General features: G+C 54.2%; 2 protein-coding genes across 2 annotated transcripts; one reads left to right on the plus strand and one right to left on the minus strand.

Moving 5' to 3' along the window:
- Nucleotides 1-19: 19 nt before the first annotated feature.
- Tssc4 (tumor suppressing subtransferable candidate 4) lies at nt 20-3,054 on the plus strand. Its single transcript, XM_036199758.1, has 2 exons — nt 20-1,822; nt 1,905-3,054. The coding sequence occupies exon 2, from the start codon at nt 1,927-1,929 to the stop codon at nt 2,878-2,880; it is 954 nt and encodes a 317-aa protein (XP_036055651.1). The 5' UTR covers nt 20-1,822; nt 1,905-1,926; the 3' UTR covers nt 2,881-3,054.
- Nucleotides 3,055-4,182: 1,128 nt separating this feature from the next.
- On the minus strand, nt 4,183-22,898 carry Trpm5 (transient receptor potential cation channel subfamily M member 5). The gene is given in 25 exon segments (XM_036174417.1): nt 4,183-4,271; nt 4,525-4,591; nt 4,992-5,064; nt 5,892-6,024; nt 6,312-6,493; nt 7,398-7,551; nt 10,289-10,463; nt 11,058-11,190; nt 11,362-11,480; nt 12,129-12,387; nt 12,747-12,839; nt 12,984-12,997; nt 12,999-13,097; nt 13,755-13,900; nt 14,338-14,461; nt 14,570-14,698; nt 14,764-15,102; nt 15,442-15,560; nt 16,873-16,975; nt 17,260-17,451; nt 17,575-17,639; nt 19,081-19,264; nt 19,936-20,102; nt 22,169-22,349; nt 22,782-22,898. Coding segments are annotated over 25 exon segments (3,456 nt in total).
- Between the last annotated feature and the right edge of the window lie 826 nt (nt 22,899-23,724).

Below are 23,724 nucleotides of genomic sequence, written 5' to 3' on the forward strand. Positions count from 1 at the left end.
GGCTCAGCTCTGAACTTCACCAGGCACAGGGTGAGCAGGTCCAAGAGAGGCTGTAGAACACAGTGGGTGGGAAAGGTTGGGACCCTGGGAGCACTCCATGTGAACTCCCCCGTTTCTACCTCTCTGCTGACCTTCTACCAGCCTTGACTTCATTTCCTCTCATCTGTTGGACATGCCCAGTCATGATGAGCCGGGTAGGAGGGGCCACACTGCAGAAAAATTCAGAATGCTGGGGATAGGCTACAAAAATACACATCCCGCTTTTGAGGGATAACACAGTAAAGGTTAGACCACAGCCCCGTCCCAAGTATCTAGGTGCTTGGAAATGTTCTACGGAACTGGGTGGCTCTAGCCTGTGTCTCAAGGGGTAATGGGCAAATGGCAGCCTTGTGAACTGAGGGTCAGGCTAAGCAACTTCCTGGACACCAGCAACTACCACCACTGTCTTTCCTTTTGACTCCTGTCTGCACCCATTACCCCGGCTGCTGGCATATTTAATTGGCCTCTAGAGGACAGAAAGCCTGGCTGAGATTCAGGTCCCAGCTTCTAGCAGCCTCCCAGTCGGCTGATTTGTCAGTGAACCCCAAGTTTGTACTAGGGCGTTCTAGTCTCGACTGCCCCCTAACCCCGTGCAGCACGTTTCCTGCTTGGGTTGGCTGCTGGTCTGAGGAACCCTTTCTTCTCTTAGGTGTGAAGCCCGTGGGCACCTGGCTAAGGCTGTAGAGAAGCCTGCAGCACGGCTTCAAGAACATAGGGAAGGAGGGGGAGCATGCAGCAGCCCAGTGGACCCTCAGGGCTGGACGGGGTTTGTGTGAGGCCTTCCTTGAATAGTGGGATCAGTGTCCAAGCACGGATAGGCATAGCCCCGAGGAGCGGCCTCGAATCTGTAATCCCGACCAACCCATCCAGCACTCCAGGCCCGACCACGTCTCGAGATGCTTAGAAGACTTAAGACCTTAGTCCCGCCCCGCTCTAGGAAACCAACGGAGCACAAGACCCGCGCCACTTGAGACCAGGAAACTGGTAGGCGCCTGCAGTGCGTGATGACGCACTTCCTCTTCATGACGAACCCGGCTCAGGCGGCTTCCGACAGGTGGCTCTGGAAGCCTCAACCCTTTGCGATTGGCAGTTAGCCCCGGAGTAGTATGGGAATCGAGACCCTTTGGCCCCGCCTCTTCCTCTTTCGTCAATTCCGGGTAGATTTCCGTGTCCGCTCCGGTCTTCCGTGATAGCGTATACGTAAAGTTGCACCTCCCGGCAGGCATTAGGCATTGGCCCACTGCCTTCTGGGAATTGTAGTTCCTTGGGCGTTAAAGTCGCGACATTCAGCCCGCCGGAGACTCGGTTTCCCAGAAAGCCCAGCAAGAGTGGGAGGAAACCACGGCCTGAATCCCGCGGAACCGGCGGTATTCTGCGGGAAAAGCCGCTGGGTTTTGCAGTGTGTGCACGGAACCTGGAACAGTGAGCGCCGGCCTCGTTAGGACCGCTCAACTACGAGTTCACTGACAGACCTCCCTCCGGACCCGGGTGGCGCCTGCGGTAGCGGTGTGTACCGGAGAGGCTGCGCTCTGCTGAGAGCTGGTGATGGGACGAGGAGCTGGTCGAGAGCCTCTGTCTCCAGCGTCTCCTAGCGCGCATCCTTTTTATGTCCGTACTTTTCTGATCTCATGGTTTGACTCTCTCCTTAACCCTATCTAGCCTGAAGCTCCACATCTGTGCGCGCGAGGACGCACTTTAGACACCCAGCTTCGCGAGGCCTCCGCCCGCCTGCTTGACCAGCCAGCGCCCGGCTGTGAGCAGAGGCGCCTGGCACATAGTGGAGGTGAAAGGGGACCCTGGGGGGACAGGGAGGGGCGCGTCCTAAGGACAGCCCTCACGGCGGAACCTGGGCTGCTTTGCTACAGGTGGAGAGGGTTCCAGGTCGGCATGGCGGAGGCGGAGGCTGGCTTGGAGGCCGAGGCACCCACTGAGGATGACACCCTGCCTTCTGACACCGTCTCCCTCAGCGACTCGGACTCGGACCTCAGCTTACCCAGTGGTGCGGAGATGCAAGTGTTGTCCCCGGAGAGGCTTTCGGGGGAAGCTCAGGAGGACTCCGGCCCTGATGACCCACCCTCGCCCCCCACTGGCATCTCCACCACCGCTGCCCAGCCGTTCCTCCTCCGAGGCATGAGCTCCACCTTCTCTCAGCGCAGCCACAGCATCTTTGACTGTCTGGAGAGTGCAGCCCGGCAGGCACTGCCCTCTGCGCCCCAAACCAGTGTGGCTGACAATGGCAGCTTCAAACGGCCCGTGGCTCCCCCAAGTCAGACTCCAGCAAGGAACCTGAGCAGAGTGCATGAGAGCACTGGCCCAACCAGGGTACCTCCTGTGCCCGATTATGTGTCCCATCCTGAGCGTTGGACCAAGTACAGTCTGGAAGATGTGGCTGAAGGCAGCGAGCAGAGCAACCGTGATGCTGCTCTGGCCTTCCTGGGCTCTCGAAGCCAGGCATCCCCCACAGACTATGTACCCTCCTTCAACCAGGACCCCTCCAGCTGTGGGAAGGGGAGAGTGGTCTTTACCAAACCAGTCCGAGGGAGTGAGGCCAGGGCTGAGAGGAAGAGGCTCCTCCAGAAGGGGAGTGTGTCAAGTACTGGGAGTGAGGCCTCTGTGGAGCTGGCTCATCTGGCCGGGCCTGAGGCTGAGGAGTGGAGTGGCCACCAGGGACTGCAGGAGGTAGTGATACCTTCAGTAGCTGACCATCCTGGGTCCTCATCAGACCCAGCAGGGTTGGAGGTTGTTGGTTTCCATGGCAGCAAGAAGCGGAGCAGAGAACACTTCCGGAACAGGGACAGTAACCCCGAGGGGCCAGGGTCTGAGAGAGGACCCTCAGTTTGACTGTGGCGCTGTCACTCCACCTCCTCACCTGCCTAGGTGGGAAGCTGTGGGCTATTTGTAGGAGGGGTGTGTGTGCAGCAGCTCTGGCTGGGACTGTGGGAGTTGTGGGACCTTGGAGGCCCTTGTGCCCCAGTGTCTTGGAGTGAACAATAAAGGTTTGGGGTATTTTTTGGATTTTGTGGATTTTTCTGGGCCCCACCTGAGGTCCATCCAAACAGTCCTTGGCAACTAACTGTAGGACTCCATCTATACCAGCCTCACCTTGCCCTCCCCACTCCAGTGGGAGCTGCTGTGAAGGTTTGCCATGGTCATTTACATTTGCCACTGGTGAGCCCACCAGAAGGACTGGGCTCATAGCCATGTCCAGACTTATGCCCCTGATGGTAATGGATAAGGAAAGAGACTAGGTTGAGCCAGCAAGGGAGGTTGGGCAGGTGTCCACGCAAACTAAAGATAGAACTGGTGTCCTGGGTGTACATCTTCGGGACTTGTAACCTCTGTGTAGGACACCCCTGATGCTATAGGCTGATGCTAGGTCATTTAGCTGAAGCTAAGCCCGGGAGGAAGAGAAGGATGCGGGGAAGACATGAGTGAGTACTTCATGTGGAGGCCAGGGTCTTGGACCAAGCTAGCTAGCCTGGTCTGCTAAGTACCAGGTCTGCCCTAGCCTCTGTAGTCCCTATTCCAGGCCTTGAGTGTCTCCCCAAAAATGGAGGGATCAGCCTGGATGGTCATAATTTGAGGAACAATGGAAGCAACCGAGATGTCATTCAATAGGTCAGGTAACTCTCCCTGCTCCCCAGGTGTTTGCCATGCATGTTCAGCCATCCCTGTGGTCCAGTGCAGCAGAGTCGAAATGGCCCACAGGGTTTATAGTAGCATTGCATACCTTTGAACAGTATCTTGGGATTACTGTCAATGGTTACACAGATAATGCTGTGGGGGGAGAAGGGTGGGGGAACTGATGGTTACCAGCCCTCTAGAAGCTGGTCCGCCGATGAAGAGTGGATCTTTGAGGGCAGAAAGAAACCACTAGTTTTTAAGAGGAACTAGTGTTTCTTAGGAACTCAGGGTAGGATGGGGGCCTAGACCCAAGTAGCTGGAGAAGACACTGCTGGGGCTCCCAGATAGGTGCCAAGAGACATGAGTTTTCATTTTCACTGGAAGGGATGTCCAAGAAGTGGTCTGTGGCAAGGCCTAGAAGACCATTTCTGGGGGTTGCTGGGTGTAGGGGAAGGTTGATGTGTCGCAGAAGCCCAAGATGGCAAGGTCTGGGGCTCTAGGACAGGTGGTCCCTCCATGTCAGGTGTCTGAGGGTGGCAAGCCAGCCTCTGGGCACTCCCTGTCTCTAGTAGAGGCTGGCTGACTCCTGCGACCACAGTTCTGGGAGCCTGGGAGCAAGGAAGGGAGAAAAGACCCTCAGCTATGGAGCCCCAGCTAGGGCAGGGCAGGACATGGAAAGTGATAAGGCCTCTGTGCACCTGTGTGCCTCAGGAGCAGTGGCCTGCCAAGGGCAGCAGGAACCTCCAGCACAGATGGGAAAGGCCGACCTGATGTGCAGCCTACAGCTTTGCTCTTTCCCTAATCCAGTGAATGAGGAGGAGCCCATGCCCCCCTCATTCCCATGGCCTGAACAACACTTACTTGAGTAGGTGCCACCTGGAGCCACTGTGTCAGCCATGGAGGACAGGAGGAGCATACAGTAGTTAGCCTGGAAGGAGCCAAGGCAGGTGCTGGACTTTGGCACAGGGTCCCTCCTGTATATATCTCCCCTCCTGCCAGGGCTGCTGCTGCCCCAGAAGTCCTCATTCTGGACCAGGTTCCCCCATGGAACATAAGGGATGGTGACAGGATGTGGTGGTGAACCTAGGTTTTGTTGGACCAGTTCTAGAAGAACAATGGGTCTCAAAAGTGACTCGGGGCAAGGACAAGCATAGGCCAACATATGCTTTGGCCCTGTGGTCTCGCCTGCCCTGCCCATAATCCTTCCACTCTGTCCAGGCCCCAATGCTGCCCATCAGGATGCTAGTATGGGGCTGTGGTAGTTCCCATAGAACCAGAAGGATGGCCCCACCTCAGGAAGAAGAATGGACAGTGGGTTGCTGGCTTGCCTGTGATTCCAGACACTGGATCCTCTTTTCTTGCTCTCTCAGCCCCCTGATGTATTTGGCAATCAAGTCCACTCTGGAAAGCAGAGCCAGCCGTAGATGTGGCACCTCCATGACAGGCCACAAGGGGGAGCCTGCCTGCCCTAACTGCTTTCTCGGGGCCTCAGTCAACTATGGCCTCTTCTTGCTCTACCCTCCTTCCAATCTTGATCTAGGGCCTGTCTATGGATGTGGAACACTACTGTACCCTCCCAGAGATTGAGGTCCTGTCCCTGCTTGGGATAGACCACCTAGCAAGAGGAGAAAAAGTAGGTAGTCCCCATAAGCGTTAAGGAACAGCCCCTCCACCACCCAGCATGGACTGGGGTGGATCTTCAGACTTGAGAGAGGATGAAGAGAGAGTCCCATTGCAGAAAGATGCCTAATTATAGGCTTATGTTCCCACCCCCTACACACACACACACACACACACACACACACACACACACAAACACACACACACACCCTCCCCCTAGAGCAAGAGGCTGGAGTGCTGGGTCTTCGGACCCAGCCATGTTTTCCCAGCTCAGAGGTCCTATTACTGGCACTAAAGAGTCTCACCCAGCCTTAAGGCAGTTCAGAAAAACCCACCCATTACTGAAAAAGCTAGATATTTTCCCACCTCCACATGCTTGCACTGGGGAGCCCCTCCCCCACATGCTTGCACTGGGGAGCCCCTCCCAGACTTATTTCCCCTCATAACACCCAGCTGACTAAGGTCAGCCCAGCCCCACTGCATCTGAGTCCACCTGCCTCCAGGCAGGGCACTTTCTACATCTCTGGACAGCCCATGAACAGGAATGATAGCACCTGCCAGCCTGAGCCTCCTATGCCCACAGGCTGGGGTCCCACAGGCTGCCCCACCTGTGTGCAGTTTTCCTCAGCACCTCCCCTTCGCTGTCCCTCCTCCGTTTCTCCATGGCACTCATGAAGTTCTCCTTCTGAACTGTTTCCCAGGTAATGATCTTCTGGTCCAAGGGGTCAGGCAAGTCTCTTTCTGGCAAGGTGGAAGACAGCAGAAAGCCTTGTGTGGGCCCCTAGGGCAGAGCCCAGGCCCAGGCTGTGGCAAGGGACTGGGGCAGATGCTGCCAGGCAGGGCATAATGCAGATGGCAGAAATAATCTGGGGTTGCAAGGAGACAGGATGGCCCTGTGGCTGTCTGGTATGGGCCTGGGGCTTTGGCTAGCCTGGACAAAGCCTAGATGAGAAATCCCAGTCCCTTCTGTGAGTCTTCTCTGGCAGCTGGGACCCTTGGGAGCACGGGCATCCAGCCTGTGGCCTCACCCAGGTGCTGACGCTTGTGCTGGGCTTCTTTTCTGAAGACCCTCTTGAGCACCAGACTCAGGTGGCTGAGCAGGATGAAGGGCGGGGCCAGGGCCGGTCGCCCATGGTATTCAACGATGAGGTGGTAGCGCTGAAACTTCCAGAACATGTCGGCATTGCCCTGGACCACTTGGAATGTGTAGCTGCAGTATACATGGCCAAACCCTTGCCTCATAAGCTGCTCTCCCTGCATTCTACCTCAACCTGGCACCACCTCCCATGCCAGATGCCACCCCATCCTGTATCCCACTTTCCTTTTCTCACCCCTTCACCTCCCACACCATATATGCCATCCTCCATGGCATCCAGGGGGCAGCTGGCCTAGGAGCCCTTTCAGAGATGGAGGCTAACAGCCTTAACTGTCACCTTGACAGTCTACAGTCACCTGAGAACCACAATTGAGGGACTGCCAATATCAAATTGTCCCATGAGTATGTCTAGGGTGGGGATTACATTGACTACTAATTGATGGAGGAGGGCCCAACCCATTGTGGGCTGCACCATTCCCTGTGCAAGTGGTCTAGGGCTGTGTATGAAGTCTAGCTAAACGCGAGCCTGAGTGAGCTAGCAAGCAGCATTCCTCTGTGGTTCCTGCTTTGAACTCCTGCCCCAACTTCCCTCAGGGATGCACTGTGATCTAGGCATGTAAGATGAAATAAACCGCGTCTTCCCCTAAGTTGCTTTCAGGCAGTTTTATCACATCCATGGAAAAGAGACTAAGACAGGGACCCAGCAGCCCTCAGTCACAGACTCAGGTGTTCTGCAGTGGAGGTATACTCACTGCAGGTTTTTACACAGTCCTGAGCCCCAGCATTGTAGGCTCACCCTCCTTCGAAGCAGGATAGACATTAGCTAAACATGAGCCTGAGACCTGGGGTGTTGGCTCCCTACTGCAGAGCCAGCCCAATGGACACAGCAGTGAAAGGGACTAGGTCGTTTCTACTAGGGATACAGGTCCTATCCCTGCCGGCACCCTGAAACCAGCCCAACTGAGAGGAGGAAGTGTGGATGTAGTGAGGGCAGGTGGCCAGGAGAGGAGGAGGGTACCTGAACATGGCGATCAGCAGGTTCATAAGTAGCACATTAGTGACCAGCAGGAAGGTGACCAGCAGGAGAATGACCACCCAGTTAGCATAGAGATTGGGGCAGGCAGCCGAGCTTTCCAGCAGTAGAGGGTGAAGGGAACAGTTCACACGGGCCTCTGCAAGGCAAGCAGACATCTTCAGACTGGGAGTGTGGTTCCAAGCTGAGGCTATTAGGCTACAAGTCTGGCTAGGCAGCCAGGGGCCTGGTTCACATAGGGCTGGCCGTGTGAACCACAAAGTCCTAAAAGTCCCATTGTGGAAGCCAGCAGGTGGATTCCTTATCATCTGTCCTCGATGATAGGATTCCAGGAAAGGTCACAGGCCATGGAGGCAAGTCAAGTCCATCCATGTGAGGAACAGAAGTGAGGGTAAATGAGTCCTGGAACCCATTTCTGTCTGCCATTGCATGGAACAATTCCTCCACCTACCCCAGAAAGGCTTACTGCCCATGCCTTTCCCACCCAGGGCTCCCAGTTGAGAGTGAGGCTGCTGCCTTCTAGACATCTCTGCCCACTCTGGGAGTTTCCAAGGCCCTGGGTATCCCCCAAGGGCTCTGGGCCACAGCACTAGCCCCTTTGAGCTGTCAGCCCTTCATTTATGCTTCTCTCCTGCAGGTCCCCACCCTGGCCACACCTGGCCAAACCTGCTGGGCAGCACAGGCTGAGGTTGCCATCCTGACTCCTGATTCCATCCCTGTCTTCTCCAGGCTGTGTGCTGGTGCACCACTGTGGTGTAAGTAGGTGTGAACATATGCACATGTGGACATTTCCTATCCCTGTTCTTCCAGATCTCTGTGTTACAAGTGATACTCCAGGGAGACTGCTTGAGGGTGCATTTTTGGTATATTGGACTTCCAAGGTCTACCTGTGTGTACTAGTGTTTCTCTGACCCTGTCTCCCTTTCTAGGACAAATTCCTGCCTTGATACCCCAGTAGGTTATTCTGAAACATCAACTGATGGGTGAGTAATGGAGTGTTATATTGTATGGAGGGGTGCATGCAGCCATCTGAGATGGCCAGATCCCATCTTGTCCCGTCCAAAGCTGCCACCCCTCCCCCAACCTATGAATCTGCTCCTAATGCTGTTCCCCCACTCTCTTCCCTCCTCTTGGTGCCCCAGATGGGTGGCCAAGCCCTCCTTTGTGAAGCCGTAAATCTACATCTGCCTGAGGTCTGAGAAGGCCCACACGGGCCAGTTGGATGCAAATTTGGCCCTGATGCCCAGAGCTTGGTGGAAGGAGGGGCAAGTGTGGTGTGGAGGGAATGGAAGGGAAGGGAAAGGAAGTGAAGAGAAGCACTCCCATGTCTCTTTACTCCAAAAACTGGGCCAGAATTACCCAGGCCTTAGTTTCCCTCTGAGCACAGGCATGTTAGAGAATACCAGTCCACTCTCAGCATAGTAGACACAGTGTGTGGGGAAGGGCACTAGAGAACCTAGTGAGGGGGTTGGCAAGACTGTTCCATGACTCACTATGCCTGCCACATCCATAGTGGTTCTGCTGACCCTGCAGTGGCCTCCATGCCTACACTGAGGACTTTCTATCCCACTGCCCTTCTAGGCTGCCAGTGGCCTGAGCCTCTTCCCCCATGCCTGTGGAAGAGAGACCAGAGTTATATACTAGGGAACTGAGACCCCAGAGCTGCTCTGGCTGAGGCACTCAACTTCCTCTTCCTGCCCCCAGGGATTGGGGCCATGAGGCCATATGGTGAGGGGGAGGGAAGAGGCAGGCAATATCTGCTTAAGCTAATGGCCGAGAAAAGTGATGTCTCAGGTTGAGCAAACACCGAAGGCACTGGGGTGGGGAGAAGAAAACAGCCCAGGGTATGGCTTGGAAACACCCCAATTAGAAGTTAATTTCCAGCCCTTCTGTTCCTGGAGGCCTGGGCTTGCTCCAGTCTTACTGTCCTCTATTGACAAATATTCATCAAGCGTCATGATTGCTGACCTGGCCTCATTAACGGCCTCCCCAGGATGGCTAGGGTCAGGTCTCTACTGACTATCCAAACTGCATGGCCTCATGGTTGGATAATCTAAATCCCTTGACACTAGCATGAACACTGACACGTATGCCTCAATCTGCACCCCATCTCTAAGCCTGTGCCTGCTCAATAGTGCCATGTGGAACTGCAGTCTTGAGCCCCAACTCTCTAGGCCCTTTATCTGTCTAATGAGCCAGACCCCTCTCTTTGCCCAATCTTAGCCATCTTAGGTCTTCACAGGTCCCCATTCTGGCTCCAGGTTTTTATTCCTCCAACGCCCACAGGCCCCTGCTGTAAGTACCCAGCTCCACCCACTTGTCATGCAGTTCCTAGGCTCTCCATCAACCCTAGCCAGGTGCAGGGCCTAGCTTGACACCCATGATTACAGACAAGCTACACACCACTGACACCACCAGGCAACACACACAAGTTGGATGAATCCCTAATGAAAGCAAGGTTTAGTTGAAAATGGTGAGCAGATGGATCACAGGGAGACTGCGGCCAGGTGAAACCACATGGAATGGCCAGGGTGGCCTGGGTTCTTCAAGCTGTGCTCGTAGTATCTGCCCGTCCTCTGCCCCTCACAAGACCTCTGTCTACAAGGCTCAGCCCAGCCCTAGATCCTCTCAGACAGAAATACAGCTCTGGCTATTTGGGATCTCTATGGCCTACTTCCCAGTCAGGGAAAAGATGGGGGCTCCATGGCCAGTTGTGTCTTGCCCTGCCTCTGGATCCCAGCCTGTGGCCTAGATGTAGGATGTCTTTGTCTCAGGCATTTCCAGCCAGGGCCTTGGTGACACAGAAGTGAGACCACATATCCTGGAGCCTACCAGCCCACAAGCCCACAAGCCCACCTTCCTGGCTCAACACAAACCATCAATCTCATCCAGAGGGATTTGCCCAAAGATCTGCAGGTAAGGCCGGTAGAGCACACGGCGGAAAATCCACTCCAGACGGCCGTCATGGGGGTGCAGCAGGGCCTGAGTCGTCACACCGTAGGCCACAAGCCACACGCTCAGGAAAAAGAGGAAGAAGAAGACATCCTTCATCTGCAGGGGGATAGGGGTCATAGTCACAGATGGACTGGATGGGAACTCAGAGGGGCTCATTTTCCTCCATGTGGGAGTCCAGAGAGCTTACCCTCACCTAGGGCTGGAGTTCCTCAGTTCTCACCTCAGCCAAGGATAGGGTGTCAGAGTTCTCACCACCGCCTTGGTTGGGGTTTCAGCACTTACCCCCATCCAGGGTTGGAGATCCCAGGATTGTCACCACTAACCAGGGTTGGGATATCACGGGGCTCATTACCACTCAAGGTCAAGGGCCGAAGGGGCTTACCCCTAATTAAGTTAGGGTTCCAGGGGGCTCACCTCCACCCAGGGCTAGGGTCCTATCTACCCAAGCCTGCAGTTATAGGGGTCACCCCTTTAGTTGGACACAGCAGCAGCTCACTCTCATCCAGAATTAAATTCCATTCAAGTCAGTGTTCATTTGGGCTCCTCAGCTCTCCAGAAACTGGGGTCCCAGGGGTCAATAGGTTTAGGGTCCCAAGGACTCACCATCCACTGGGTCAAGATGCCCCATCTATCCAAGGCTAGGGTCCTAGTGCCTCACCCCCCTCAAGGGTCAGGGTCCCACGGACCCACCATCCGTTCTACAATGATGATCTTAGGACCCAACTGCTTGTGAATGGCAAAGATGTGGATGAGCCGAAGTGTGAACACCATGAAGTCAATGGCCAGAACAGTGCGGCCAGCCTCAAACACTGAGGGCAGCATCCTGGAGAGAGGCAAAGGCGAGGTAGGGCCGCTGGTACCCACAGAGGGCAAGAGGCTTTCCCCAAGACACAGGCTAAGTGGTCAAAAGGCAGGTTCCAGGACCATGCCAGGATTTCAGAGAGCTGAGTGGGTCCCCTAGGGCCTGCCCACCAGCCCGTCTGAGGGTACAGACCTACAGGTGACACCAACAACGAACAGGAAGATGGCCACCATGTCACACTTGTTCCAGTTGTCTTCCACATACAGAGTGAACTTCTTCACCAGGTGTGTGTCCTCATCTGTAAAGAAGCCCTGACAGAAGGAGGAAGTCTGGTTACAGCAGCCAGGTCCACCTTGCCGAGACTGGGGTAGAATCTGCATGTGATCAGGGCTCAGTTTGCCAAGCTGATCAGAACTAATTGGTGACTAGGACCATTGGTGTATGGCTAAGACTGGGAGTATCAGTTGAAGAGATTTCAGGGCTAAGTCTGGGACAAAACGTGAGGTCAAGCTGAACTTGGAGTTAGGACTGTCTGTAACTAAAACTCAGGGTCAATTCACATTGCATGTCTGGACTTAGCGAATGACTCAGGTCAGGGTTCAGACTCTGACTAGGGAATCATGATCATGACCAATCTGGAACAGGGATCGGGGCTCAGGATGGAGCTGAAATTAGCTCTGTTTGTGATTGTGATCAGGGCTCTGACTGTGACCAACATCAAGACTCTGTGACGAGGATCAGGGCTTATCCAAGATAAGGGCTTGGTCTGGAGCTGGGATTGGGGCTCAGTCTGTGACCAGGGCCATGATGCAGCAGACTGGGTTGACAAGAAGGCCACACAGTGGTCTTGTTCTATAGGTGCAAAGTCTTAGGCGCCCCCCAGAGCAGGCCCCACCTGGAGCTACATCTACCATAGCCTGAGTTGCAGAGCCCAGGAGTAGGCCATGCTGTCCACTGACCTGTCGGATTTCCTCCAGCACCAGTGTGAACACCCAGAAATAGAGGGTAACCTCAGACCCAGATGGCCCCTGGGGAGGTGGCCTGAAGTCCACCAGCAGGACATAGGTGAACAGGAAGAGGAATGCAAAGTACATGACCACATTCCCCAGGAACACAGTCACAGGAGCTCCCCAGAACTTCCTCCACCGTGTGAGCAGGAAGGCGGCCTGTGGGCCTAGATCGCCTGGAGCCCTTGGTGTCTCTGTCAGCTTCTCCAATCTGTGTGGGTGTGGAGGAGGTCACCATGGTGAAGAGGCACCTAACCACGCTACCCCTATGGGAGCATGCCTCTGTCTACCTGTGTCTAGCCACTGGCCACTGCTGAATGGTAGTCCTTACTCTCTCCATCCTTCCCAGCCTCCTCCATTCTTCTTAAACTTCATGCTCCCCAGCCTTCTCTATCCTTCTGGGACCCACTCTGTCCCTTCTGTAGTCCCCCCCCTCCCCCGCTCCATTTTTCCTACCTTCTGTCTTTCTGGGCCCATTCTGTCTTCCCCACTTTCCTTGCTCCTTCTATCTTCCCTCACTCCATCCTTCCCGGCCCCCTCTATCCATTTCACCACCCTGCCACCCCTTACTGGCCGCCCTGGTTGCACAGGAAGCTCTTTTCCACATCCAAGCTGTCCAGTTCCTGCAGATCTCCCAGGTCCATCCTCTGTGGGACATCCTCACTGCAACACAGGGTGGGATATCCGAAGCACACAGAGAAGGAAGTACTAGGCCCACCGAGAAGGAGGAGGACTCACATAGTCAACTGGCCATCAGGCTATGAGAAGTGGGAACAGTGAGAAACTCTGGCACCTGCATAAACCAACCTGAAGGTGATGAGGGTTAGTATAGATGAGTGCTGGGCAGGTGAAGGCACCCAGCAGCCGTAGGATGGGTGTGCCTGTGGCCATGTCTCCCCACCAGATCTTGGTCAGGAATGCCTAGAATAAAGTCACATGTTCTGGATGCCTATCACCACACTTTCACTCACATAGGGCCCTGTGCCTGAAATGCTCTTCCCAGACCCCTCTCAAGCCCCCTCCTGGAGCACCTGCTCTGGCAGGACGTCAGACTCTCCAGGAGCATGTGTTTGACTGTTTGCAGCCTGCCTTCCTTCCCTTCTTTTTTTCTTTGGGGGCAACCTCATATAATTCAGGATATTTAAGATGGCCTTGAACTCCTGATCCTCCTGTTTCTACCTCCCTAGTGATGGGATTGCCGTCACGGACCACTACAGCTGATTTATTCAGTTTTGGGGATCGAACCCAGGGCTTCATGCATGCTGTACACTCTATTAAATGAGCCACATCCCCAGCCCTGTTGTAACCTTTCAAGAACAGAATTATGGATTGGGGTTAAGGACAACCAAACTGGGAACAGCTGTTGCTGTGTCTAAGAACCAAGCTAGAAAAGCATCCCTGATGAAGGAAGCTGGAACCCAGCCACTCTTCCTGGTCTCTCCCCTACGTAGCTTGGGCATGGGCTGGAAGCTGTAAACTGGGACATTAGCTGAGATACCTCAGTGTCCTGGGTAGGTAACCTGGGCCCCACCAACCCTTCTTATCCTCAAGCCATCCTTAGGCTGATCAGCCACTCACTTGCACACCATCATGGGCAAAGAAGGCCTTGGCATCAGCTTCAGTGGCTAGGTGCAAGCAAGTGGTCCTGCTCCAGCTGTGGTTCCTGCGCACCAGCAGGGCAAAGGCACGGTCCTCATTGTTGCTGTAGCACTCAGAGAAAAGATCTGTGCACGAAGCCAGCTGCTAGGATGGGGTGCTGATGCCTGGTCCCTGGGTCCCCGTTCTCTGCAGCATACATCCTATATCTACTTTTTAGGGTCCAGCCAGGCCTCCTATGCTACAGGGCCACTTAGAGTCCCTGCTTTGGCCCCAGGGACCTTCCCAACCTCTGACCTTCTCTGGCCCTTCCCCTTCCCTCTTAGTATTGTGAAGGCCTCAGTTGACACAAAGGGCTTCCACTCTGTGGTAGGGACCAGTACATGACTATCATGTGCTCTAACATCTCCATCTCCCTGTTAGGGATTTTTGACTAACCTGAGGAACTGCCCTGAGTTCTGCTCTACACAGGAGGCCATGGGGGTCACCCTGAGCCACTTGCTGTAGACAGCCACTCCCCTGTCTACAGGGGAACAGAAGCAGAGACCTTCTACCTGTCACTCACCCAGGGCCAGCTGTTCATACTTGGCCTCGCGCATGGTGCGGGCCACCTCTGCTTCTTTCTCCAGATGAGACATTTCCTTGATGATCTTGCAGGCAGCCAGAGCAGCAGCCACACCTTCCTGGCCCTGGAAGATGGAAAGACAAGGGTCTTAGAAGGTGGCCCAACTGTCCCAATATTACCCAGTCTGCTTCTTAGGATGTCAAGGGAGCTATGGAGTGAGGTAGCTGCTCACCATGGCCCAGAAGTATGTGGCCATCTCATAACGATTCTGTAGCACAGCCCAGAGGAATAAGTCTCTCCAAGGGTCCTCACTCCTCCGATTGAGGTCTGGTAGCCACTTCTGGCCTGTGGGCCGCCTCTCCTGCAGAACAGGACATCAACATTCAGCCTTCCCAGCATACCCTGGCCCAACTTAGCTCTACTCACCTCCAACCTGCGCCCATCCTGGTAGAAGCCACGGCAGGCATCGTGCAGGAAATCTTTGAGTACACGGGAGACCTCATGGAGCGAGAAAGCAGGCAGTCCAACGGGCAGCTCCCGGGCCTGCTGGGCACCCAAGCCAGCCAGTGTCAGTCGGCCCTCCTCATGCTTACGCTGCAGCAGTTCAAAGAGGAGGCTCTTGGGGGACACAGAGTGGTAAAGCTGCTGCAGCCGCCCATAGGTCAAGAACTCGGCCATGTCAGCACCGCTGTCCACAAAGAGGCGCACGAAGTCAGGCTTGTTGCTCACTAGGGCATCAGTCATCACCTCTTCCAGATCGCAGGACTGAATTCACCCGGTAGAGGAGAAGATCAGCACAGTAAGAGGGAGGAAGAGGAACTGGACATCCTCCCCTGAGCACCCCAACCTGTACCCTAAAGCTGGGGCAGACATGGGTCAGCAGAGTATGCTGGCCTCAGGAGCCAGGGATAGGAGAGGTCTGATGAGTTGACAGAAAGAGTGTCAGGACTCCCACACCCCAGTCTGGACTTGGAGGGTTCCCTAGCACCATTTTGATCCCCCCCAGGGCAACAGCTGGGGCAAAATGGGCCTAGATGACACCCCTGCTACCTCACGTCCTTGGGCCTCAGTGCATTCCCTAATCAGTTCTGGGTAGGGAGGCACCTTCCATTCCACGTCCCCACTGAAGATCTCACTCTTGGCAATGTCCACACGGTCCCAGGCCACAGCCAGCTTGAGCTCGTCTAGGTAGTCTTGGGCCTCTTGGCTGTGACTCTTGCAGGCTGTGGGCGGGAGTGAGTCCCACAGAGATGGAGGCGGGGACCTCTGTAAGGACTCGATGGTTTGGCAGCTGCTTCTGAACAGCAGCAAGAGGCACAGGACTAAACACTCAGGGACAACATCCCAGAACCCCCTGGATATAGTCTGGTGAGGCAGAAGCATGTTTTCAGTAATATAGCCCCTTGGCCAACATTTCCATGCCCATGAGCAGGGCAGGGTGGTACATTCCCATGCAGGCACATTTCTTCCCTGGGGATGGCTGCACACTTTCATTGGAGGTCACAGTTATCCCCAAACCACAGAACAAAGAGCATCAGGCTTTTGCCTCCATGAGACTGTGACTCACTGAAAGCTACATGTGGTCCTGTATATGGCTCCCTGGGCCTCACTGTCTTGGGAAGGGGAATGGCTAAATCCAGAGCTGCCCTTTTGTAGACCAGACTGACCTTGAACTTGCTATATAGCTGAAGATGACTTTGAGCTGCTGATCCTCCTGCCTACCAATCTGATTTATGTGGTGCTGAAATTGAACCTAGGGCCTTGTATATGCTAGGCAAACTTTTTGTTTTTTGGGTTTTTTTTTTTTTTTTGAGACAAAGTTTCACTGTGTATCCCTCACTGTCCTGGACCTCACTCTGTAGACCACCTTGGCCTGGGCCTCACAGAGATCTGCCTGCCTCTGCCTCCCAAGTGCTGGGATTAAAGGCATGAGCTATCATCACCAGCTCAAACATTCTACCAACTGAGCCACATCCTCAGTCCCAGGTGCCCCAGGTCCTCTTGGAGTGGCCCCTTATTCAGGTATGCCCTACCCTTTCCCCAACACTGCCTTTCCCAGCTTCCAGCCTGTGTTCTAGGCCAGCCCCACTGCCCCGACAAGCCTGGGTTGTAATCTAACATCTCCATCAGTGTCCAAGTGGACAGACCCACAGTACAGCTACACAGTAAATGTTAGAACTCAGCCTTGGAAAGTCAGGACTTCCTGGCTCTGGCTGCCATGGAGATGGGTCTGTGGGACATTGCGCTTCATGAGGGAAACTGGGTACAAGCAATGTAGGTGGTAATTCTGTTCACGTACAGTGGCCCCAAAGCTCACATCCATAGACAAAAAGCAGGTAGGGGACCAGGACCTGGGGACAAGGTGAAGTTGCTAAGGCTTTTAGGGAGGGGGTAATAGAAACATTCCAGAATTAGTGCTGGTTACAATGCCCGGAGGCTAGATTATAAGCCCCTGATAGAAAGGCCTCAGGAATGTGTGAGTCATCTTTCCTACCTGAATCCTGCTGCCTCTGAGGGCAGGTCTACTTGGCTCACCTTTCACAAGTGCCTTGAGGATGACAGTGTCCAGTTCCTCGGAACCCTCCTGCTCAAAGTCGTACACAGTGAGTAGGTGGGGGTGCGCAGCAATGTTCTGTAGCTAAGACCAGGAAGAAGCCCTGAGGTCTGAATGGAGCCTGGAAGGGTCCTCAGATGAGCCACCCTGTCCCCACTGACCCACAAGCCTAGCTCAGGACCACCCACAGCCTGACAGGCTGGCTGGCTGGCTGCCTAGTCTTACTGTGGCACAAGGACCCAGATAATTCCAAGATGGGATGGGAAGAGAGGGCATAGGCAGGGCTTTCAAGAAGAACATTCCCACCCAGGGGTTGCTAGGAGGACAGAGGCAGCAGATGGCCATAGCAGCCCCCTGGAAGCACGCACCAGCTCTGTCCAGTGCACAATGGCTTCCCAAGAGAAGCACTCGCCAGGGAATTTCTCTCTGAACTGCTTCTCAGCCACCTGGGGCACCAGGAGGTGAGGCTGGCTCACCAGGGCAGCAAGTACATCAGCGATGCCTCCAGAACCTGCCAGGATCAGCCACGGGGCAGCCTGCTCCACTGCCCTGGAGATCCTCTGGGGAGGCAGAGTGGCATTCAGATGCACATTTAAGAAGTGCCTCAGTCCTCAATGCCACCCTGGGAAGCCACCACATCCTCCCTGGCTCCAGTCAGGCCCTTCTTCCCTCCCTGTGCTTACCTCCAGGGTTCTGGGGTCACCGTTGACCAGCAGGCAAAGGACAGGTATCTGGATGTTGCTGGTGCCTGTAGGCATAGCAGCCATGAGACCACTTGATGCTCAGAAAGTGAGAAACTCAGGTCCTCCTCATTAGGTGTGGCAACCACCCCCAACTTCAGACCCCTTCTCTCCCCCAGCTACCATGTTTCTGGCACACCTTGCCGAAAAGCTTCCTTCCTTTTTTTCCCCTTGTTTTTTGTTTTGTTTTGTTTTTTGAGACATGGTTTCTCTGTGTAACAGTCCTGGCTGTTCTGGAACTCACTTTGTAGACCAGGCTGGCCTTGAACTCACAGAGATTTGCCTGCCTCTGCTTTCCAAGTGCTGGAATTAAAGGAGTGTGCTATCACCACCTGGCTTTTCCTTCCTTCCTTTTATTTAACAAACAAAACAAAACAAAACAACAGGGTCTGACAGAGTCCAGTCTGGTCCTGATTTTGAAATGTAGTTTAGGGTGGTCCCTCTGCTTTCATTTCCAGAGTGCTTTGATTATAGGCATGTGCCAGGGTGCCTGGTTTATTCCATGCTGTGGACTGAATCCAGAACTTTGTGTGCAGCAGGCAAGCACTCTGCCAACCAAGCTACATCCCCAGCCCCTGGTGGCTTTTCCCCCCCTCTCTCTTTCAAACCAAGGGTGAACCAAGACAATGTACCAAATCCCTGAGCCATAGGCTCAGGACTTTAACTGTATGTCTGTACTGTACAGGGCAGGCATGTGACAAGTAAGTACAAAGTAACTTGAAAGAAATGAAGCCTGTGGCACCCACCACATCACAAGGGCAGCCATGCTATGGCTAGATAGCCACTCTACCAGCATAGGACAGAGTCGCTCTGCATCATAAGAGACACACTGGGCCAACAAAGGGATAGTAGCTGGTGGGAGCAGCTCCATACTGCCGGGGTCTCTGTGATATCTTTGTGGTGTCAGACACAGGTCTGTTTCCACTGTTAACGTGGACTGGCTTCACCAAAGAATTGCATTGTTCTTTGTTAATATAGCATTCACACACGTTCTAAGCGATGGTATAGTAGTTTATAAATATTGTTTGTCAACTAATATTTCCCCAGTCCATCTCTCTTTTATGCCCTCCTCCACTAGCCACAGTTGTACCCATTCCTCCAGGCATTTCTGCTCCCTGGTGGCAGTGGAGGGGACTGTGCCTCTTGGAAGGCTTATTGGCTAGCAGAGTCTGCAGCTAGAACAATGCCAGTTAAAACCGTGGCAGCTGCCCTGCTATCTGGCCAGGAGGTGGCTGCCTAGCCAGGGCCATACTGCCCAGCTGTGCTACTCTCCCATCCCACCCCACCAGCTCTTCTTCCCAGGCCTTGTGTGCTCAGGCATGTGGCAGGGGGAGGGGGTGCTTCCTGGAAGGCCCTTTCCCACTCTCCATGAAGTTCTTGCCAGTGTGCATCATATCACCATGTCCACATCCCCAAGATGCTGCTCTGTGCAGCTGGAGAGAGCCTTACCCCCATAACCTGTCCTCTGCTGAGAGATGTGCTTCTCCAGGCTCAGCCGTAGCTCTGCCAGACCGTCCCCACTCCCGTGGGTGCTGGGCTCCACCAGGATGAAGTGGGAGAGATTGCTGTCCAGGGGGCAGAGTGGTCCCTGGTTGCTGCCCTCATCTGCAGGGTAGTGGATGGGGGTATCCTCCTGTGCCAAGCATTTGGGAAGACATGGGGAAGTGGAGACCTCAGGAGCAGCTTTGGCTGGGCCTTGCTATGCTGTGCTGTGCACGCCATGCTGGAGCCCTGGGCAAGGCTTCAGCAAGGCCTCAGAGTCCCCACCCCTCAGGCAGAGGGAGGCTGGACTGTTGGGCCGGGGGGCCTCTCTGGAATGAGTGAACCATGGAAACAGCTGGGGCCAGGGCTGTGCAAGCTCCACCTTCTAGACTCTTCTGGGCTGGGGTCCAGACTTCACCTCAGTGGGGCCTCCTAGGCTTCTTATTGGTTATGCCTTACACAGTCCACAGAGTGGGGGATGTGAACAAATACTAGAGAGCAGAAGCCACCTGGACAGGATTTTGCAGAACTTGAGGACAGCCGTCTATCTAGGCTGGGCCCAGAGTGCTATCAGTCTAGCTCCCTAGAGGCCTGCAGCAGGTTGCCACCCTTATTCCTGAGTGATGCTGCCACCTGCTGGGGAGTGCTGAGCCCCGAGGAACCAATGTCTTTCTCCCCACTGAAGCCTATCTTTATCCCCCACCTCTCCATGCTTTCAGAACCTCTGCAGGTAACACAGCCCTTCAGCCTGTCCACAGCTTCCTCTACCTACCCATGCTTACCGAGCTCTAGCAGCCATGGACCCATGAACCTGCCACTAACCTGGACACCATCTAGAAGCTGACGGTGAAGGATACGGTCCAGAGAGGCCATTCCAATGGCCACTACACGGACCTTGGTGGATGTGCTAGCCAGAGAGTGATCACGTACGGCCTGCCCAACGTGGCGGGCCAGGCCTACACGGAGGGCGCTTGTCAGGATCCAGGCACCTATGGGAGGGAGTTGGGAGAGAAAGGTCCTGGAGTTCTCACAGCTGGCTGGCTTAACTCCATCCCCTAGTCATATCTACAGTCAGAGACCCGGGAATCAGGTAATGGGAAATGCTTTTCTCCCCTTCCCCTAGACAGGGTCTATATAATGTAGTCTAGACTGTAAGTTCAAGTTACAGGCTAGACTACATCATACTCCCCTGCCTCAGCGTTCCATTTACTAGGAGTACAGTATGTACCACCATGCCCAGTTACGGGGACCACTTTGAAGCTGATGGGAAGACTAAGGCTCTGAGAGGGTGTGTATGTGGTAGATAGTAACTTTTCCCAAGATTTGTTATAGATGCTGCCCTGTAGTCTGTTCTGGGCAAGGATCCCATGACGAAGTTCCCACTTGCATCTGACTGCAAATGTTCCTTTATTATTAGCACTTCTGCAGTGAGAGGCTCAGAACCTCCAACCCTGTTGCCGGGTGGATGTTTGTGTGTGCAGGACACCTGTGTGGGGACAGGTACATGTGCTGGCCAGAGGTGCCGTTCATCTTGTCTGTGTAAGATAGTCTCTGATGAGCCTGGAACTCGCTGGTTTGGCAAGTCTGGCCTGCCAGCAAAAAGCAAGGGATTTGCCGGGCGGTGGTGGCACACGCCTTTAATCCCAGCACTCGGGAGGCAGAGCCAGGCGGATCTCTGTGAGTTCGAGGCCAGCCTGGGCTACAGAGTGAGTTCCAGGAAAGGTGCAAAACTACAGAGAAACCCTGTCTCGAAAAAAAAACAAAACAAAACAACAAAAAACAAACAAAAAAAAGCAAGGGATTTGCTTGTCTGTTTCCCTTTGCGTTGGGATTTCAAGTACATGCCTCCATGCCCAACTTTCTGTATGGGTGCTGGAGACTAATCTCAGCTCTTTACTGAGACATCTGCCTGTGCTGGTTAGTTTTAATTTATTTGTTTAAATGATGTAAATAGGGCTGGAGAGATGGCTCAGTGGTTAAGAGCACTTGACTGCCCTTCCAGTGGTCCTGAGTTCAATTCCCAGCAACCACAGGGTGGCTCACAACCATCTGTAATAAGATCAGATTCCTTCTCCTGGTGTATACATAAAATACAAGAATAAATATATCTTTAAACAATGGTGTAAGTGTATTTAGTATATGCATATAAGTGAAGTTGCCTGAGGAAACCAGAGGTGTTGAATCTCCTTGGAGCTAGAATTACGTGCAGTTTCAAGTTGCCTGACATGGGTGCTGGGAGCAGAGCTCTAGTCTCCCAGAAGAGCAGTACATGCTCTCTTAACTGTTAAAACCCTGTGCTGCTCAGGTGTTAACCATCAACTTGACACAACCCAGAATCACCTGGGAAGAGAATCTTAATCTAGATCAGCTTGGCCGGTGGGTATGTCTGTGGTGGATTGTCTTGGTTGTTAAGTCATGTAGGAAGACCCCACACGTTGAGGGTGGCACCATTCCCTAGGCACTGAATTGCATAAAAGGAGACAGCTTGATGAGAACAAGTAAAGATGTGTTTATTCTCACTGCTCTTTGCTGTGGATGGGATGTGACTATCTGCTTCGAATCTCTGCCTTCATATCTCTGACTTGATGAGCTGTGACACGGAATTGTAAGGCAAATAAATCCTTCCCTGAGTTGCTTGTGGTCAAGGTATTTATCTCAGCAGAAATGAAAGTAGGGCATTCCCTAAACCCGTATGTCTTCAAAATAAAGCCCAGGGATTTGATTCTGACATCTACGAGTAGGCAGGTGCTCCCCAAGCGTGGTGTGTGGGGACACAGCCTAGGTGCTCCTCAGTGAACTGATGCCAGTGGGAGGCCATGGCCTGAGTGGAGTGGATAGCTCCCAGGGAGGACCAGCTTCTGCACACCACAGACCAGCTTGCGACCGCCTTTAAGTTCACCTGCACCACATTCCCATGACCTGCACCCATGGCCTCCCTAGGCACCACCAAAGGTGGCTGAGTAGGGGAAATGTCACCAAAGAATGCCCCCCTACACACACACCAGTGGCAAGCAGGGCATCAGGCCAGGCAGGCCCAGCCCAGGGCAAGCCTTACCTGTGCTCTGAGCTGCTTTTACCAGCCCCTTGCGCAGGACGTCCCGAAGCCAAGACTTCATAGCAAAAGGCCGCTCCTCGCCCACCAGGGACACCACCAGGTTGGGGGCTGGCAGGTGCCACTCGGTGAGCAGGAGTTCAAAGAGCATAGAGGGGGCCACGCTGCTTGGCACCTTCACAAACTGCAGGATGGGGGCAGGTGGATTCAGGGTCGAGGGGCAGGTAGGCAGCACTGGGGGGGGGGGGGTTCCCGGCCTATGGTAAATGTTAGATTGGAGGGAGTTCTTGAAGGACTCTGGGCATGGGACAGGGCAGGCCATGCCATAGGAGGGCAGGCCTTAGACCCCTCTTGGGGTAAGGCCTCTGTGTGGTATGGCCATTGCAGTGTATCTTCCCCTCATGAGTCGGGGGTGAGGCAGGAGTCCTGGGCCTCAAGGTTCCCATTATCACAAGGGCAGGAAGCAATTCTCAACTTTTGTCCATCTGCTCGGGGACTCTGCACTCAGATCATAAGGAATGGCCCCAGGGTGAGCAGGTCCCAGGGCTTTGAGGAGGAAGTAAGACTTGGGGATTCCAGGCATAGTGGATGTCACCCAGGTGCATGCTGCCCCTACCTTGCCTCGCTTCTTCCCGGACCCTCCAAAGTCGATCTCTCCCCGGCATAGAACTGGCTCCCACCCATCATCAGTATCTGGGGGGCTTCCAGGGCAGGAGCTCTGGGCAGTTTGCATGGTGGCTTATCTACGAGACAGATGATGGAACCCAGAGAGTGGAGTAGCCATCCTCTTCCCCACTTGACAAGGATGACTAATCCCAGCTGACATGAGGTGGCTGTCCACCTGCTGACCCCGCCTGCCATGGTTCTACCATCTTCCTTACAGTAGCTGTGATTAGAGTTAGGCTCATTCCCCACTCAGGACAGGGGCACAGCAAACCCACCTGCCTACCTCTGTTCCCCACACTTACCGAACTCCGGGCGTCTGGACTCCAATATGCCTGTCACGGTTCTCCAGAGGATTTTGCAGGGGACGTCCTAGAAACCCCCAAACACTAGGTAAGGTATTCAGTTTTCCAACCCAAGGGAGCCACAGCCTAGATTGCCCCAGACAGGGTTTGAGGACATCCTGGTTTGCACTTGAGTAGGTAAGTAAGAAGGCAATGACCTAGTTCAGATGCAAAAGGGTTGGGCGGATAAAGCGGAGAAAAGGAGGGACCTTGGTGGACCGGGAAGTTCAGGGAGGGGAGGCCAGGAAAGGAAGGCAGAGATGAAGGCTAGAATGGGAGGTGGGGATGGAAGTCAGGAAGGGAAGTCTGTGCAGGGTAGCAAGTGAAGAGGGCAATGGGAAGAACAGGAGGGACAGGGAGGAGATCCTCAGGCTCTTTCCCTTCAAGTTCCCACCTTGGCAAACAAAGGATGAAGAGGCTGCCTACAGCATCTCTCACCCTGACTGGGATCAGGTCTTCTCCCTCCCATCCACCCACCTACCTGGCCAGGCCAAGCTCCTTAGCTCCATCCTTCACTGTAGTGACTTGAGTGGACTGGCCTGTGTGATATTC

The sequence above is a fragment of the Onychomys torridus genome, chromosome 1 (assembly GCF_903995425.1).
Source record: "Onychomys torridus chromosome 1, mOncTor1.1, whole genome shotgun sequence".
NCBI lineage: Eukaryota > Metazoa > Chordata > Mammalia > Rodentia > Cricetidae > Onychomys > Onychomys torridus.

Coding starts and splice junctions, on each gene's coding strand:
- Tssc4 (XM_036199758.1), top strand. CDS start 1,927: ATGGCGGAGGCGGAGGCTGGCTTGGAGGCCGAGGCACCCACTGAGGAT.